Below are 19,550 nucleotides of genomic sequence, written 5' to 3'. Positions count from 1 at the left end.
CAAGTCGAAGTGGCAATGTCCGTCTGTCTGGATTGAAATAATCATTCGAAAGCAAAAGACATAATGCAACACAGCTGAATGTTGTTCGGCCTGAACATGTAACCGTTTCTTAACCTCTGTGAATTCAGCGATTGTCGTCTCCAGGCTGGCCTTGTTACCCAGCGACAATCTGACTTGGCATTGCTTTCCAAAACAATGATGGAGTCTGTCTAAAATTGTGGGTTAAAGGTGAGCATTATCATACTTAAGAGAACAGTGCTCACCTCCCGCATATCTGAAGCCCTGAGAGACACACAGATTTTACAAGCATTGCCTAGTTAAGCTATATTTTGTGCCCCATCTTAACTCGCACATAAATTGCAGCTATTCACTTGGTAAATCATCGCCTAGGTCCTAAACGAAAGTTCTCGCATAAAAGATTTCCGCAAACACAGCAAATGGGCGCTTCAGCCTCCTACGAATAACCGCCATCGGAAGGTTTAGCTGCAATATGTTGTAGGTCTCGTATCGCCAGGAAAGACGTACAGCTTCCATTAAACGTTACCGTCCGGTTCTGTTCTCTACGACTTGCAACGGCTAGCTCAGAGAATTTTGATTTCCCGGGTCAGGAGAAAACAGGGTTTTAAGTTTAACACTCGGTTTGGATTAGAATACTCGGTTTCTGCGTCGAGCCGTCATTCCTTCGTCGTCCCGCGTCGCACCGGCTCGAATGTGACCTAGGATGTTATGGTGGCGGGGCCGCAAGGTTATCCTCTGTTAGGTCGAACCAAAGCACTTCCCAGAACCAGCTTTGCCAACACCCGCGACAGCTCCTGTCGCAAGACACCAGCCCATGACTCTAGACCCTTCTGACCGGGCCAGGTCCTTGCCCTCTTCCGTATCCTCGCTGGGTGGATACCCTCTTAGTTACTGCCCAGATGAAGTATAGGCCTTGTAATACGCATGGCAAATATCTGACAGTAAACGAGATATTAGACTTTCCAACGCCTCGATGATGAGTTTTCATACTCCTCACACTTCCTCTTCGGAACCACCCATATCTGGTGATAAAGACTTTCGATATGGAAGCTGAACGCGTACACCAGCTCACAATTGAACACCAAACTTCGTTTCATTTTACTTTGCTTTTTTCTTTTGAGCGTTTTCCGTTAAATTTTTTTAAGCGCTCTCGTATAGTATAGACCTCCCGTAGGTATAGACCTACTAAAATTCGATTGACGGAAAAAGTCAAAGCAAACGGTTTTTTTAATGGTTTGGTTAGGCCTTTGATTGTAAGATCACGGCAGTTATACTGTTCTTTGTAATTGATTTTAGAGCAGCAAAGGATTGTGAGGAGTCTTAAAACTCCCCACAAATTTGGGTGCAGGGGAGTGGCCAACAACAGCGAAGACAGCTGCGATGCAGAAAGAGTCAAGGGCGGTCAAGTCAAACGGTACCGCGCTGGACCTTGAACCCCGGCAAAGCGGAGGGACCGTGAACTAACGGTACCGCTAACGGACCCGGGACTCGAGCAGCCAAGGGGACGGAGGTCGACCGGTAACGGGACATGCACAAAGAGGACGCACCGGGAACTAACGGTACATGAGTTGGACCTTGTACCCTTGTACCAGTCAGTCACAATACGCGAGAAGCCGTACGTACGCGAGAATAGTCGAGGAGAGTCGCGCGGTCAGGACGCGGCCGCGCAGTTGCGTAGTCGGAATGGAGTCTGAAGGCGGAGGAGTGGATTCAGTCAACCAGACCGCGCGTGAAAGGAAGTAGTGAGATGGTGCGTTAAAAAAAGGGGTTCGGGAGTAAGAACGAGCGGATAAGTAGGGAAAGAATAAACAGTGGAAGCGTTGGGCAGCAAGTGGCCCGCAGGAAGTGAAGGACGAGCACTGCAAGGGAAGAGTGATCCTGGGAGTGGAGGAAAAGATCCTGGCGTGTCTGAAAGGGTCAGTGGAGTCAGTGGTCAGCGAAGGTGGTCCTAGGCCGAGCGTTGCCTCGCCCGTGGACGATACAGCCTGACCCATAACATCCTAATCCCGGCCGGACCGAAGGCAAGGCGTTCCAGGAGAAACGCCACAGGAGCAGCGAGATCAGGAAGAGTCAGGCATAAAACAGTAGAATAAATCCATTATGATAAGAACCATCCGCTTTTCCTCGGTCGGGCAATCACACAAATCATAAATTTGGTGGGACGAACGCACAAACGCTCTGAGCTAGCCGTTGCAATTCGTAGTGAGCAAAAATAGAAAAATCAGTTTGTTACAGGATACATTTGGGGTCATATAAAAAGAATGCACTTCATAATCAGTTATATCCATGTCCTCCATGCTCAACTGAAAATTTATTGAAAATAATAGTAAGAAATAATGTTTTTACGGTATACATTATTATAAGTGTATTTTATTGCTGCAAGGGTAAATAACTTCGGCTAGCTTTCTTTCATGCTTCGTGTTTATGAGGCAGTCTCTCGTGCGCTTCCTCTCTACATAGACTGCGGACGGCACTAATTTGTATTTCGATAGTAAATAGTAAATAAATTAATTTATTTTAATATATCTTACTTATTTTGTGTTATTTTAGGAAGTGGTAATAGCTAGTTCATTATCTGTAACCAGCGGAATGCTCAACCTAATGAAAAATTGTCCCAAGGAAGCTGCTCATCTCAGAAAAGAACTTTTAATTGCTGCCCGTCATATATTTGCTACAGATTTACGTCAAAGTAAGTTTTAAAATAAAAGTTGCATAATTAAAACAGGAGGTGAATGCGAAATTTCATCATTCTAAGATATCCATAGATAAGGGGGAATAAAACGAGAAAAAATTTTAAAATTGTTTAAAAGTAAGGGCGCTTGCACTGCGCCTTTGTCTCTTTTATAGTTCGATCTCAAATGAACTATATTTTTATACACGTTACTCGTAGCGTAAAAGGGTATACTAGTTTGGTATAGTTTGTTGAAAATTGTGTAACAGTCAAAAGGAAGCGTTTCCGACTATATAAAGCGTATATATTCTTGATCAGGATCGATAGCCAAGTCGATCTAGCCATGTCTGTCTGTCCGTCAGACTAACCGTCCGTCCATATAAGCGTCGAGATCTTAGGAACTATAAAAGCTAGAAGGTTGAGATTAAGTATGCAGACACCAGAGACATAGACGCAGCTCAAGTTGGTTGACCCATGTTGCCACGCCCAAAAACTGCCACGACCACACTTATGTAAAATGTTTTGATATTTTTTCATATTTGTATTAGTCTTGTAAATTTTTATCGATTCGCAAAAAACCTTTTGCCACGCCCACTCTAACACCCTTACCTTTCGATATTTTTCTATATTTTTATAATAAGTCTTTTAGTATTCTTTCTTTTTGCCACGCTCACACTTTTGAACAATTTTTGAATATTTTTCATTCCCCAATATTTATCGAAATCTCAGAAAAATGATGAAATTTCGCGATCGCTTTCCCACTAGCTGAGTAACGGGTATTTAACAAACTGGACTAAAACATTTTCTCTTTGTTTTCAAAATTAGATTTTCCTAATATTACAAATTTATATTACACAAGTACTGTTAGCTTTTTGGCATCTTAATTATCCAATTAAAACTCAGCCTGTTTTTTTTTAATTATAAATTTGATTTCTTGCGAATTTGCGCTAAGAGTAGCGGCTACAACAAAAGAGGTATTTGACTGCGAAAAAGTTCGCCGAAATCTATGCTTAGCGATAAAGAAACGAAGAGTGAGTACAAAAGAACGACCTACGCTGCCAGCTGATATACAATATACAATGCATATAAAAACCCAAGAAAGAGCTGTTAATTCTGCGGAAACTTATCGAAACTTATGTTACCTTATATTACTCTTTCAATGGCGGTAAAAATTTAATTTTAAATGTTTCGCTGATTCTTAAACCATTTGATGCAATCGATTTCTTACTGTTTTATTTCCTCTTAAACTTTTTTATAGAATTTATTCCATCAATCGAACAATTGTTTGATGAGGATTTGCTTATTGGAAAAGGAGTTACATTGGATTCTATTCGGCCATTGGCGTATTCAACTTTAGCTGACCTAGCTCACCACGTTCGCCAAAGCCTAAATATAGACGTTTTAATAAAAGCAGTGAATCTGTTTTCAAAAAATGTTCATGATGAATCACTTGCTGTGGGAATACAAACCATGTCTTGCAAGCTTTTGTTAAATCTCGTTGATTGTTTACGTCATCACAGTGAAACAGAGCCCCAAAGATCAAAAGCGTTACTCTCAAAACTGTTAAAAGTGTTTGTAAAAAAATTTGAAACTATAGCAAAAATTCAGCTGCCATTAATAATTCAAAAGTGGTAAGTCGGTGCATATATTTTTACAGTAGCCTAAGAAATACATCGTAAATCCATAGTGGTGCGATCAATGTTTTCTAAGGTTGACAGTAAGGTATTTATCTAACCTATTTAATTTTTGTAAGGATTTTAATGAGTTTTAGAAATGATGTAATATAAGTGCAAATAGGTTAAGCAAAAAACTTAAACAGCATGTGAGTTCCCTGACAATTGGTCTGCTTACTACTCAAAAGCAAAGCCGGTCGGGCTTGGCTGGATCGACTCGGCTTTTTGATCCTGATCAAGAATATATATACTTTATGTAGTCGAACAACTCTTCTTCTACCTTTTACAAACTTTTCAGCGCATCTAGTATACCCTATTACCAAAGACACTAGAATAACAAGATGAGTAACGCCATACGATTTTTTGTCACACGCTTTTTTGCCGTGGCTCTAGAGGTGGCTCCAGTCTCTCCAATTTTTGTTGAAGAGCGAAAGAGCGGAGAGATCTACAGCGAACAGCTCTTTTTTTACGCAGACAACTGCATGTGTGCACACTGAGCATTCGTGTGCATTGTAAATTTGACAAAATAAACGAAATTAAAAAACTTTAAAATTATAATAGTTATATCATATTGCTACGAAATTGGCCAAAACTCCAAATATGTAAATTCGTTTCTTCGATCAGAATTGTTTTCGGCCCGAAAATCATCTTTTTGCACAAGTACGCACACATATACACGTTTTCGTCTATTGTTTTTACTCACACAAGCAAGCAAATTCTATTTTTAGATTTCTTACGCTCTCAGCGTAAGCGAGTGGACAAATAACAATTTTGGCCGTCACCAAAAAAGTCGCTGCATAGTGACAAACCAATGTATGGCCGGTACGCAACTTGTTATTCTAGTTATTACTAAAGACCTTAGAATAAATTAAAAAAAAAAATAACAAAATAGCAAGTAGTCATAACCGTTTTCGAGAAATGGTCGAATTCATTGATTTAGCTTAGCTTTTCGTAAAATTTGGCTAAAAAATAAAAATTTTAAAAATATATATGCTGGGTCAAGAAAAACAATTTCTGAAAAACCTTTAAAAAAATCTTTTTGGATATCCGCCATTTTCTACTGGCATTTTTACGTTTTAGAAAATTGTTTGGATTAAAATGGGTTTTCATTGGGGCGCTTAATCTTTGAAATAAAAAAAAATGTACCTGAATAAATTTTTCGAAAATTTGTTCTTATTACATTAACGCATTATGGCGAAGTGCGCGGAACTTTGATCGAACTGAAGACCCATTTTCATAAAACATTTTATGAATTTTGCTGCTCGACACCTGCCATGTTGGTTTTTGAGGACTAAATGAATATAACACACCTCAATTGACATCTGTCACTCAAACAACATGACCCCAATGAGCTTTCAAAGTTAGAGTGTCCCTATTGGATAAAAAATGAACAGCAATTATTTAAAAATAAATCGGAAAAGTTAAAACTTTATATCTTTTAGCTTTTATTATACTTTTTTAGTATTATTTGTTAAATAGTCTGATATGTAGTGAGAAGCGTTTTTAATCATTTTTTATATATGTATTTATATATTTATGAGGAGTAAAAGCCGAGTCGTCCTGGCCTGGTCCGTCTGTCTGTCCTGTCCGTATAAACGTTGAGATCTCAGGAACTATAAAAGCTAGAACTCATACAGATTCTAGAGACTTAGACGCAGCGAAGGTTTTTTGCCCAATGCTGCCACGCCTTTTCTAACGCCCACAAACGGCTCAAAACTGACACGCTCACACTTTTGAAAAATGTTTAAATTTTTATTCGTTTTATTCTTCCCAATTTCTTTCGGTATGCCAAAAAAAACCTTGGCCACATCTTCAAAACGCCCAAAACGGTCACACAACAGTTTTAATCCATTTTTAAATGTTTTCTTATTTTATTCCCAAAATATCTATCGATATCCCAGAAATTTATGAAATTTCACGCTCGTATTCCTGATAGTTCGGTATCTGATAGTCGGGGAATTATAGTATTACATTCTCTCTTGTTTTTCTTTTGTTGTGCGCGGTACGCGTCACACTCTCCCATCCTTTTAGACACAACGTTTCAGTTCACCTACCATACCGTAGGTCCGTCCGTGACTAAAAAATTTTTTTTTTTTCTCGTACTGTTTGTCTTCCACCTTCCTTCCGCAGCTTATTACTGCGGTTATGCTCCATTTGACCCTTTGTACGGTTTTGTGTCCCCGATGTACACGCGCTTTGTTTTCTTGGTTGTTGGGTCCTTGACCGCAATGGTCACTTGTGAAGTAAATCATATTACCTTCTAGGGTCCGTCATACTTTGGTACCAATTTTGCATTGAATTTCTCCGCCGCATTTGACAAATGGTGTCAATCGAATTGGTCTAGCTGAAAATGGCCTCAAATATCTGTGCAATAAAGTTGATAAAATTGAAAACATAAGTTCAAAGTTTTTCTTCTGTCTGTTTTGGTTCTTTAATTTATAAATTATATATAAATGTAAACTGAGATATATATATTATAATAATAAAATATTGATATTACAGTTAACAATTGAAACTTACAACATTATTACAACGTTTCGGTTTCTTTCAAACCAATTTCGCCTTTTCTTCACTGTTGCGGCTGTCTCTGCTAAATTTCACACAACGAATGCCGCCATTTCTTTTCTCTATTGTCGCTCTGCAAATATTTTGCTGTAGCTTCTCCTGCTTATCTACTCTGTCTTGCAGCAGACCAGCTCGGCCAATCAATATCGCTTCCGCAGATTGTAATGTTTTTTCAGCTGCTGTGACGCTTCTTCCATATGTCTCATGGCCTCCTTCTGCACTCCCTGCATCCGTTTCCATCTACAGTATTCTCCATAAGCCCCGAGCCATCTGTCACCTTGTCGAATATCGTGCCTAGTGACCTTAGCTCCCTCGCGAATATCAACTGTTCTGGGCTAAACTGTGTGGCTACTGATGTACTGCTATTGTATGCCAGCATCCGCTCTGGTACATGCTCGTCCCACTTTCTTTGCTCCTCAGTTCGCTAACATCGTCTTCACCGTTCGGTTCGTCCGTTTCATTTCTCCATTGCGGACGAGATTATCTTTTCCTGGAATACCCGTAGGAACGCATCTGCCGTGGCCTGCCTTATTGCCGCCAGTTCCAGCCATCTCGAAAACTTGTCGACGATCACCAAGATGGCTGTATTCCCGTGTTTTTTTCTAGGTAGCGGCCCAACGAAATTCACGCATATTGTTTCCCAGGGTTCTTCTGCAATCTTCGTTAGCATTTTCCGTGCTGCCTTTTTGTTGCAACACCTTGCCAAATTTCCGAACGTCCTTGCCAATCGCGGCCAGAAGTATTGCTGCTTCACCCATGTGCGTGTTTTTGACGTGCCCAAGTGTCCCGTTTCTGCAGTGCTGTGGCTCTCCGTGAGTAGTTGTTGGATCGCCTCCCCTGCACAGCTTGTATGGTTGTAGGTCGTTCTCAGCTCCGCTCAGTTTATACAGACTGTTCGCTTATAGTCGATACTCCGGTTCGCTTGTCTTGTTTTCCATGTCTCTTCTCTTTACGTCGCGCAATACCTCCGTTACACCTACACCTCTCCGTTATCCCCGTCTTGCGTCAAGACAGACCGCCCCTATACCAAAATCACTGGCGTCCGTTTGCAAATTACCTTCCATTGAAATAGACCGCGGCCTGGTACCGTGAATGCTGTGTACTGCCGAGTATCCTTTTCCATCGGGATCTGCCAATATACCGATTTCAGATCTTTGGTGCTTATGAACTTTGCCTCTCTTAGTGGTTCCAGAATGAAGTTCATACTAGGTACTGGGTAGGCATCATTTTCTGTTCTGTCGTTCAATAAGCTAATGCTAATTCTCCACTCGTTCTTCTTTTTTACAACTACTCTACTTGTTCTTTATTGGTTTGTCATCCTGAAGGTATACCTTGTGTTGCTAACCCTGCTTATGTTCTCGAATACTGGTCTTTGTTTGTCCACGGCTTGTCCACTTCTTCTTGGTTCTCCTTCTGTTCGTCCTAACCACCCCCTGTTATCTGCAGATTTGCGCATCTCAGACCGCTGTGTCCCGTCAGGGAACCTATTCCCAGCTGTAACCTTCTCCAGTACTAGGGACAATACTGTGAATGCTTTTCCTCCAAATCGGATTCTCGCCTCGAACATTCCCATTGTCCTTTGTCTGGATCCGTTGGCCAGGTTTATGTACTCAGGCTTCCTGCGCTTCCCAGCCCTGCTCTGCAACATTTGGTCGTTCTACTCTACCGTCGTAGAGTAATAGGGTATACTAGATTCGCTGAAAAGTATGTAGCAGGCAGAAGGAAGCGTTTCCGACTATATAAAGCGTATATATTCTTGATCAGGATCGATAGCCAAGTCGATCTAGCCATGTCTGTCTGTCCGTCCGACTAACCATCTGTCCGTATGAACGTCTAGATCTCTGGAACTATAAAAGCTAGAAGGTTGAGATTCAGCATACAGATTCTAGAGAAAAAGACGTAGCGCACTACTCTAACCATTTTTCGAAATTTTTCAGAATTTTATTATTTGGCCATGCCCACTTTAACGCCCTAAAGCCGACAACCGGCCACGCCCACACTTTTGAACAATTTTTAAATTTTGTCTCATTTTATTCCCCAATATCTATCGATTTTTCAGAAAAATTATGAAATTTCGCGTTCGCATTCACACTAGCTGAGTAATGGGTATCTGACAGTCGGGGAACTCGAATATAGCATTCTATCTTGTTTTGAATCTGTTTTTCATGCGTTGTCAACTGTTATTTGCACATAAAATGCACTGTCTCTCGCTTTTCCGCACAAAATCTTAAATTCTACGCGGACAGACTGCTCTTTTGCGGTACAACCGTACAATAGGATACAAATGTTGTGTGCTATAAAAATAAACGGATTACAAAGCCTGACCAGAAAGAAATGACGTTTTGGCTATGTGATAAAATGGTACACTAGGTGAGCTGGTTTTAGCGGCCGAAATCTTAAATACTTTTGTGATGATTGCCTAATCGGTTATCCGCCAAACTAAAGGTGGCTTGAAACGACTAAGCAGCAGTTTTGCATGGCTAGAGATAGTTTTTGTCGAGCTGATGAATTCATTTCCGCGCTAAATTTGCCTCTAGAAAGTGATCAACATGACTCCACAGCTGATCAGCTATCGATCGCTGAAAAACCTCAAATGTTACTAAAATCGGCAGGGAGTTTAGTTTGGGATCGCCAGAGATTCCGACTTTTCTGTAATGGTTTCTCAACCAGGGATCCTCTCCCGATTATTTTACCACCACAGTGGAATAGAGTCCGGACTACCTGCTCAAGTTGGCCCTAATTGTCCCTAACTAAATTGTATACAGAGACTTGATTAAAGCCGGAGGTATATTGATTAAAGTCCCAGGTATGTTTACAATATAAAGGTATGATCGTCTAACCAGACGGACAGGTGGAGTCTTAATTTTCAGAGGAGTTACTTTTTGACGAGTCCTGAAAGTTACAATTCATATGCGTTAAGCTGTCGTTTTCCTATAGATCTGTTTATTTTACGTACTCTTACGTTCCGTCGACTTCTGAATTCCCAGAAGATCTAAATCATTTGTCCGATATCCAATCCGTTTCAAATAGACTGTTCGATAGTGACCAATTAATAGCTTTAGGTGTTATTATTGTACCTGGCACTGGTGGTGTCTTACAAGTCTCGCTATAGCAGAACATGACTTTATTGACAGCTTGCCCAATATATCATTGTCGCAAGTCAGTCAGTTGTATTCGAAACTCTCTTCGTCGATTATTTTATCTATGTGTTGCAACAATCATGAAAGTGTGTTTTTGTTCAGTGTAGCTCATCTTACTCAACATGAAGATCCATCGCATACTAAGTTCGAGGTGACGACAATCGTCACAGGTATCGTAATAAAAGAAAAATTAGAAAAGTCCACCAAACGAATTCATGGTTTTCGCTAGGTAAACTTCCTGAGGTTAATAATTTTATATTTAGCTTTAATTGGTTTACTCCTAAACCGTATGGCGGATGCCTCTTATTATCGCTATTCTCTCTATTTTTTGAAAAAACTATCCGCTACATTTGCCATATTTTTTCAAAAACCAAATGTTGAGCTAATAAGCTTTTTATTAGCTTTTTTTCGAGAAATAATAAGTCGATTTATGTGTATAGCGATTTCAAATGTTTTATTTGGGCTGACATTAGGTAATATTGGAGGCAATAACATCAGTGATGTCGGTCGAGTATTAAGACGTTCGAGTTCGCATTGAAATATTTAACGACGAACCATCTGAATCAAAACTGAAAAAACTGAAGATCCTGAGCAAGAAGAGTAGCAGACGTTACGCGGAGTGCAGATGCGAATCAGATGCAAGCTTTTCTTCAAGCTGTGGTGCCCATGTGAAGAAGAGTGTGGTGCTTAGATCCGCATGCACGACCATTGCTGGAGTTGCACTTCCAGTTGATGACCAGTCTTAAGGCAATGTATGCAAAGTTCGAACCTTTTTGCTTATTTTAATTGATCAGCAGGGATCATGTTTTTAAGGCTCTCTCAGGAGCATTACAGAAGCCACATGTTGAAGGGCTGAGACTTGTGGCAAGACGGTCGGACCTACGCAACACAGATGTTGAATTACTTTCCCCCTGATTGCCTGGGGCATAGCTTGTCATGGCAAAATCCATAGTCTCCAGAACCTTGCTGCTCCAGAAAATACGCCATGGTATCCCACGTTGGAATTAAATTTTTGAAGGCTGGGTATTCCAAATGCTCCTTCTATTCGGGCTGACTCGCCGGATCCAACTTTATTTAGACCGGGAAAACGAGATTTAAATATTTCCGACCGTTCACGAAGTTCACAAAGCATTGAAACGGAACCAAACTGAACTGTCTTTAGACATAGAATACAAGTCTAGGCAGTTTGCATAGCCTCCAAGAAATTTTGGGAGCTCAAGAGGGGGCATCGATGGTGCGTTATGCTATAGTGGACACTGTTGGCCACAATCACTCGGAGAAATGCAATCAGCAAAGATTGAGTGCAGATGCATTCCTGATCAGGTTCCTGATAGTCGGGGAACCCGACTATTGCATTCTCTCTTGTTTTTATATATGTTTGTTGGTTACATTCATTATTTTTCTTTTGTTGTGCGCGGTACGCTTCACAAACTTACTAGCTTTTTCTTCACGTTCATAGATCCTGTTTATTTAATGTACTAACGTTTGTTGGCCTATTTTTTCTTCTTTTTTAAAGCAAAGGACACTCAATTTCTGGAGCCACAGTAAATTCATCTGGCAACGTTTCCATGTCACAAATTAACGCGCCAGATCTAAAAGACGTACGTATTAATGAATGTGATGGAAATCATACTAAGTGAGTTATGTTATTTTAGGACATATCCAACATCCAAGTATCTGCATCTGGATCACAATGGATTTATTCCGTAAATGTTGCTGAATTTCGAAGCTTAGTAAAAACTCTTGTTGGTGGAGTAAAAACAATAACTTGGGGTTTTTTTAACTCAAAGGTAAAAGAATTTATTTGGTTCGTTTTTTTTTTAATATTTTTGTATAAAGTTTCAGCTAACTGACACAATTCTTGCCAGCCATGAAAAAATTTTTGGACCTGAAATTGTATGTTCTTACATCGACTTGGTTTACTATGCGATGGAGGCTTTAGATATATACACTATAAACGTTAATCCAAATCAACAGAGAACTTCTGGATTGATTTCGAGAAGTAAAGAGGAAAAAGAAGTCTTGGAGCACTTTAGTGGCATAGTAAGTAATACAACGGAATACATTTAGTTTGGAAATTTTTTTAACATTTATTGGTAGGTCCTCAAATGTGATAATATTTTCCCTTGGATCCAAATATTGCAGCAAATGAATTTTTTATACCCGTTACTCGTTTAGTAAAGTGGTATACTAGATTCGCTGAAAAATATGAAACAGGAAACGATCCCGCCCATATAAAGTATATGCATTCTTGATCAGGATCATTAGCCGAGTCGATCTGCCCTGTTGGTCCGTTTGCCTGTCCGTCCGTATGAAGATCGATATATTAGAAACTATAAACAATAATGACCACAAACTGCACCAAACTGCCATGCCCACCTTTTTGAACCATTTTTCAAAATTTTTTGACGCCCAAATTTTTGAACCATTTTTCAAAATTTTTTCATAATTTTATCAGTCTTTTACCTACATCATAAAAATAAATAGATATTTTCCGATGCCTACTATTACAATAGTTTTCATTGAAATCTGGAAAAAGGAAAATATGCTGCCACACCCTGTAGAACGGATTGTAAGTCTAAATGACAAGAAATGCATAATTTAACATCGTCTGCGTACAGAAGTTCACTTGAATGTTTTATTACTAAGGGAAGGTCGTTAATAAATGAGTTAAGATTAAGCGGACCAAATTGGCTTGGCTCCCGTGTGGGACACCTAATTGTGAGATTACCTGCAAAGGTGGTGCATTTAAAAAAAAAACTTGGGAAAGGCGACGATTAACAGATTCCTCTGTAATTGCTTGCATCCAATCTGTTACTGTGAAGATTCCAGAGATAAGGTAAACATTTTAAGAAGAGACCTTCCCAAGGCTTCCGCACAGAATCTGCGCATACAGCACACAGAATAGACTGGCTTAACACGCTGAAGATCGTAAAGTATTGAGCTTCGGTTTGGTGGGATATTAGATTCGACTTAGATACCGCATAAGAGTATGTCTGTTCGGAATGAGGTAACGTAGAATACGTTGTTTAAAAGAACTTGGCGAATAGATCGGCTACTGCCTGATCCGATGTTACCGTATTACTTTCAAAAAATAGCGATGAAGGCTACGAAAATGCTTTGCTCTTAGTTTTAACGAATTTATAAAACTATTTCGGATCCAGTGCGAACTGGAACTAAAAACGGTTTAAATGGTTCTTGTAACAGTAGACATTAAGCATAGTCTGATAGTCTGAGAACCGGTATTTTTATACCCGGTAATCGTAGAGTAAAAGGGTATGCTGAGCGTTTTCTGAGTGTGGCTGGAGTGATTTTTCCATGGCTGTTTGTAAAGCTTCGGAGTAGGAGATGCACTAAATTTGTCTGCTTTAGCGAAAACTACGTCTGGCGTTGTTTGACGCGTTTGGTTGACGCAAACCTGTCGCTCGTCTCATGCGACTCTTTAGCTCCTTATAGACCGCATAGCCTCTGTAGCTTGCCGTATTTTTGCCGTTTGTGTGGTTCTTCCACGGTGATCCTTCAATGCAATAACAACTGCAGCTTGAAAAGTTGGTGTCCTTTGTTTTTTTATGGCTTTGATATCTATTTCGAGCTCGATCTTAAAGTGTAATTGCGGAGCTTTGTTCCTGTTAAATATGTTGCTAACCATTTTTGCAGCAGAATCCCTTGTATCTAAGGGCTATTTGAATCTCAGAGGGGCGACGTCGGGTTCGATTCCTTTTAGTACAAATCGTTTTCTTCTTTTATTTCCTCTTTCCTCTTCTTTTTTGTTTCCTCCAGATATTTGGACACAGTTCGAAAGTGTTCTTCGTATTTCGTTACCTTTGGTTTCGTGGATGTTTCCTTTAAGAAGCGGAACAATGGAAATTTTAGTCCCCGACCAGGGCAACAATTTTGTTGACTAGGTCAACAACGCCCATTCTAACGCACACAAACCCAAAACTGCCCCGCCTGCACTTTTGAAAACGCTTTAATGTTTTCTCATTATTTTAATAGTCTTGTAAATTTCAAATTTTCTCCATATATTCTCCAACATCTATCTATATGCCACTTACACTAGATGTCGGTATCTGACAGTCGGTGAACTAAACTTTAGCATTACCTCTGGTTGGAGTTTTAATTAACGATTAATGTTTTTAAAATTATAGTTTGCGTTGTTTGTATAGTTTGTATTTGATTCTAAAAGCTGCAAAGCCTTGACGAGTAAGCATTCGATTATATATATAAGCTCTTAGCAAGGGTCCTTTTTCTATGATAACCAAAGCTAAGCTTACATTATTTTAATTATATTTACTAATTGCTTCTTTTTATTTATTCAACAGTTTTTAATGATGCACTCCCAAAACTTTCAAGAAATATTTTCAACTACAATTAATTTCTTGGTGGAAAGGATCTACAAAAATCAGTCCTTACAAGTGATAGCGAACTCCTTTTTAGCAAATCCTACTACTTCACCTCTCTTTGCCACTGTGCTAGTGGAATATCTATTGAACAAAATGGAAGAAATGGGATCCAACTTGGAACGCTCTAACTTGTATCTGCGGTTATTCAAGTTGGTATTCGGCAGCGTAAGTCTTTTTCCGGTCGAAAATGAACAGATGTTGCGTCCACATCTCCATAAAATAGTCAATCGATCCATGGAATTGGCTTTGATATCGGAAGAGCCGTATAACTACTTTTTACTTCTGAGGGCATTGTTTAGATCGATTGGAGGAGGAAGCCATGACCTATTATACCAAGAGTTTCTGCCACTTTTACCAAACCTTTTAGAAGGATTAAATCGCCTGCAGAGTGGATTTCATAAACAGCACATGCGAGATCTTTTCGTGGAACTCTGCCTTACAGTTCCGGTCCGCTTGTCATCTTTACTGCCCTATTTACCAATGTTAATGGACCCTTTAGTTTCTGCGTTAAACGGATCTCCTACGTTAATAAGTCAGGTAATTACATATGCCTTTAAATTTACAATTCATTTCATTATGTTTTGATACCGCTATAGTCGAGTTTCTCGACCGTTGCTTAGCTAGTGGAAATGTGAAAGCGATTATTAGATATTGAGGAATAATATGAAAAAAATGTGTTTTACATTGTAAGTGTAAGGAGATGCGCGGCCAGTGTTTTTGGTATACTGATATACATTTAAAAGACATACAATAAATCGAAGGAAAATCAATACATTTTTCAAAAGTGTGGAAGTTTTGGCGTTAAGTGGGCGCGGCATAAATTTGTTTTTCGCAAATCGATAAAAATTTACAAGAATTGATAATAAAGTGAAAAATACACACAATTTACCAAAAGTGTATGCGTGGCAGTTTTGGGTGGTTTTTGCGCATGCAATATGAGTAAACAAACTTGAGCTGCGTCGCATGCTTAATCTCAACATTCTTGATTTTGTAGTTCCTGAGATCTCAAATTTATGCGAACGGACACACGGACATGGTCAGATCGACTCGGCTGTTGATCCCAGTCAAGAATTCTTTCTATGGTCTTCATAATTTCCAACAAATGTGACTAGACAAAGAGATAGATTGCGGAAGGGGAGAACTACATAGATAACGATGATATTGCTGCACAGGTGCAGTAAAGTTTAACTAACTTGTCTCTAACGTTGGCATGCTTTCACATAACAATGCGGCTTGGAGACACGACAGGTATAATAATTTAAAATTTTTATTTCGGCATTCAAAATAGAAAATTCCATATTGAAAACATTTTTTATGAAAGCTCATTAAATATGAAATGGTTGAAAATGTAGGGCTAGGCAGGTAGGTTTGGTAGGGTAATGCTAAATAAACCCTATTACCAGATTCAGTTCTATAACCAATACTAGTTTATTTGTGGTAATGCTGTTTTAATAGTTTAACCAATGACCAATAAATTCATATACTCTAGACTGGCTTAACACTCATATTACAGTTAAAAAAAAGTCTGATCCAAATATATCATTAAACATAAACATGTATAACATTTCATTTTGGATGTGTAGCCAGAAGTAATATCACTATACAAATACTTTTTATCGATTTATTTTTTTATATGATGATTCTATATATAATTTCTATTAGAGGTTTAAACGTTAATTAATTAAACAGAGCTTCAATTAATAGTCCGGTTACATATCGAAAGTCGTTCTTAACGTTAACAAACCTTTTGAGCGATCTTTTGAAAATATAATTTCCGATCTCTGAGTCTATACAGCCTCGAACATCTCGAAAGACCTGGATTAGCTTTGGCAAGAGAATAGAGCTTGGTGTATAGAAACTGTCATCCACCAACCCCCCTTGGAACTTCGACGAATGCGAGCAGTCAGCCGGTACCATAACCGATTACGACTCTATTATTATGTTTGCTACCTCGATTACTACCCAGCTAATCCTAGATTTGAAAACTTGAACGACCTGGCTTACCCTAGTTAGGCGGGCAGCATCGGTCAGAAGATTTATCCGTATATTATTTTTTTTATTTTATTTTTTTGCGCGCGAGTCCCTTGTTCATACTTTCTACACAACCAACCGACCAACCGAGGGGCGCTGTCGTGTATTGTACGGCTCGATTAGCGAGAAGATAGATGCGTTATAGAAAAGAATAGAGTAACCGCGGAAATATATAAATATAAATAAATATTAGTAAGACTTAAAAATAAAAAAAAGATAGTATTGATTGCTTTAAGTTTAGCTAATAAGAACCGCGTTTGCATTTCCATTAGCTGAGTAACGGATATCTGATAGTTGGAGAACTCAACTATAGCGTTTTCTCTTTTGTTTTATTTTATTCCATTTTCTATGTATATGCTTGTTTTTTTAATAATGGAATATATAATCGGGAAAATTCAAAAATCGAACAGATATTTTGAAATTTTAACGAAAAATATTTAATTTCCACAACTTTTTTTAGGGCCTGCGAACTTTAGAGCTTTGCGTTGACAATTTGCAACCAGACTTTTTGTATGATCATATACAACCAGTGAGAGCTGCTTTAATGCAAGCATTGTGGAAAACTTTAAGAAATCAGGATAACGCCGCCTTGGTTGCCTTTCGCGTTCTAGGAAAATTTGGTGGCGGCAATCGAAAAATGATGGTGGAGCCACAAGCTTTGTCGTATATTGTAAACGACAAGCCTACCATTTCCATCGTAACTTATTTTCAGGAATACGAAACGCCAATAGATTTTCCTGTCGATGAGGCGATTAAGTCCGCCTTTCGAGCATTGGGATCAAATTCTACAGACCAGTTTTATAGGAGGCAAAGCTGGGAAGTAATCAGGTGCTTCTTAGCTGCTTTTATTAGTTTGGATGATGAAAAACATATGCTCCTGAAACTTTTTACACATGTAGATTTTGTTGAAAATAAAATTATGAATTGGTCTACGTTTCAACATAAAGTCGGAAACGAAACTGTACGAGAAACTCATCAGACAGCCCTCATAGGTATGTTGGTTGCATCAGCAACAAAGGACTTGCGTGATTCAGTGTGCCCAGTAATGGCTGCTGTTGTCAGGCATTATACTATGGTAGCTATTGCACAACAGGCCGGACCTTTTCCACAAAAGGGCTACCAAGCCACGCATGGAATTGACCCCATGATATTAATAGATGCTTTGGCCTCTTGCATGGGTCATGAAGAAAAGGAGTTATGCAAACCCGGAATAGCTTGTATGGGTATTATACTTGAAACTGCAACAAATATTATGGGTAATAAAGACAGAGCGTGTAAATTGCCCATAATACAGTATCTAGCTGAAAAAATGGTATCCTTATGCTATGATCGGCCATGGTACTCAAAAGTAGGCGGTTGCCAAGCTATTCAATTTTTATGCAAACATATGTCTTTGCGAGCCCTCTTTCAAAATCTGTTTAATTTTTTAAAAGCTTTCATGTTTGTATTAATGGACCTAGAGGGAGATGTTTCTAATGGTGCTATTGAAATAACAAAAAGTTATATGAAAAGCATGTTGGAAATTTGTTTAACGCCAATAAACGACTGTTATAAAAATATAGATCTAAAAGATTTACAAGTCAAAGCCACTTATGAAGTTATTCACGAACTAGTGCGGCACATCACAAGCCCTAATACCATTGTTAGAGAAGAATCTATGATACTACTTAAACATATTGGTACAATACAATCCAAAACCGTTTCTGAAGTTATGGATCCGCATAAAGACGTTCTCGCTGACATTATACCGCCAAAGAAGCATTTATTGAGACATCAACCTGCAAATGCGCAAATCGGACTTATGGATGGCAATACATTCTGCACAACTTTGGAGCCACGACTTTTTACAATTGGTAAGCTAAATTAATTTCGTAAAAAGGATTTTGGTTTTTAATATTTATACCTGTTACTCGTCGAGTATAAGGGTATAGCAGATTCGTTCAAAGCGTTTCCGACTATATATAGTAAATTTATTCTTGATCTAGCCCTCTCCGTCTGTCCGTCTAGATCTCAGGAACTATAGAAGCTAGAAAGCATACAGATTCTAAAGACAAAAACGCAGCGCAAGTTTTTTTACCCATGTTGCCTCACCCACTCGAACGCCCACAAACCGCACAAAACTACCACGCCCACACTTTTTAAAAGTAGGTTGATATTTTTTCACATTTTTATTAGTCTTGTATATTTCTATCGACTTGCAAAAAAAAAATTTCCCGCGCTGAGTAACGAGTATCTGATAGTCGGGAAATTCGACTGTAGCATTATCTCTTGTATTTATTTGCACTTTGCAAATAATTAACTTAATTCTGAGTTTTCTTGTATGAAGACCAAGTTTAAAATTTTTTTTTAACCTGCGATTTTATTTGATAATTTTCAGATTTGACGAATACCTACCACAAATTATTTTTTCACGAGTTACTAACACTAAGTGAAGCCGAAGATGCCACATTAGCAAAGTTGGACTGTTACAAAAACGTTCCGAATCTTATACCACTTAGGACTAGTGCGTTGCGAGCTTTAGCAGCATGCCACTATATAAGTGATATCGGATACAAAGAAAAAATAATAAATATAATTTTTAAAGTAATGGAAAGTGATAAATCAGAACTTCAGACAACTGCGTTTCTTTGCATGAAGCATTTTATAACTGGAGTTACTCTGGAAAAAGAAAAGGTATGCATTTTTGGGATATTTGAAATATTGCCAATTTCACAATAGACATCACAACATTATAAAATGTTATCGTTTTTGAAAACATATTCAAGTTTATGGCAACCGATAATAAAGGCGAAAGATTGAATTAAATGTTACCAAATAGTCTAGTTTCCTTAATTCTTAAAAATCTGAAACGGTTCTAACAACTATTGCTGAGCTAAGCTTAAATAGGTTCATTTTTTACAAACTGTATCCAAACTCTCTTTCTCCAAACTGATCTCTGCATTTTTACGGAATTATCCATTTCCTCATAATATATGTATATGATCAATATCAACAAAGTCGGAGAACTTGATATTAACAATCTTTCTTGTTTTCTCTAGTTTTTTTTTGT

At 38.6% G+C, this 19,550-nt stretch overlaps 1 protein-coding gene across 1 annotated transcript in view; it reads left to right on the top strand.

The window, feature by feature from the left end:
* LOC117137959 (transcription-associated protein 1) overlaps nt 1-19,550 on the top strand; it is a 57,095-nt gene that overhangs the window by 20,339 nt on the left and 17,206 nt on the right. The window contains exons 6-13 of the mRNA XM_033299722.1: nt 2,569-2,707; nt 3,948-4,320; nt 11,584-11,668; nt 11,723-11,857; nt 11,907-12,110; nt 14,390-15,007; nt 16,962-18,354; nt 18,879-19,174. Coding sequence (XP_033155613.1) covers nt 2,569-2,707; nt 3,948-4,320; nt 11,584-11,668; nt 11,723-11,857; nt 11,907-12,110; nt 14,390-15,007; nt 16,962-18,354; nt 18,879-19,174 — 3,243 coding nt within the window. The remainder of the gene's footprint in view (nt 1-2,568; nt 2,708-3,947; nt 4,321-11,583; nt 11,669-11,722; nt 11,858-11,906; nt 12,111-14,389; nt 15,008-16,961; nt 18,355-18,878; nt 19,175-19,550) is intronic.

Source organism: Drosophila mauritiana, chromosome 2R (assembly GCF_004382145.1).
Source record: "Drosophila mauritiana strain mau12 chromosome 2R, ASM438214v1, whole genome shotgun sequence".
NCBI classification, from domain to species: domain Eukaryota; kingdom Metazoa; phylum Arthropoda; class Insecta; order Diptera; family Drosophilidae; genus Drosophila; species Drosophila mauritiana.
The sequence above is the reverse complement of the archived record's forward strand: the minus strand, read 5'-3'. Positions and strand labels throughout refer to the sequence as shown.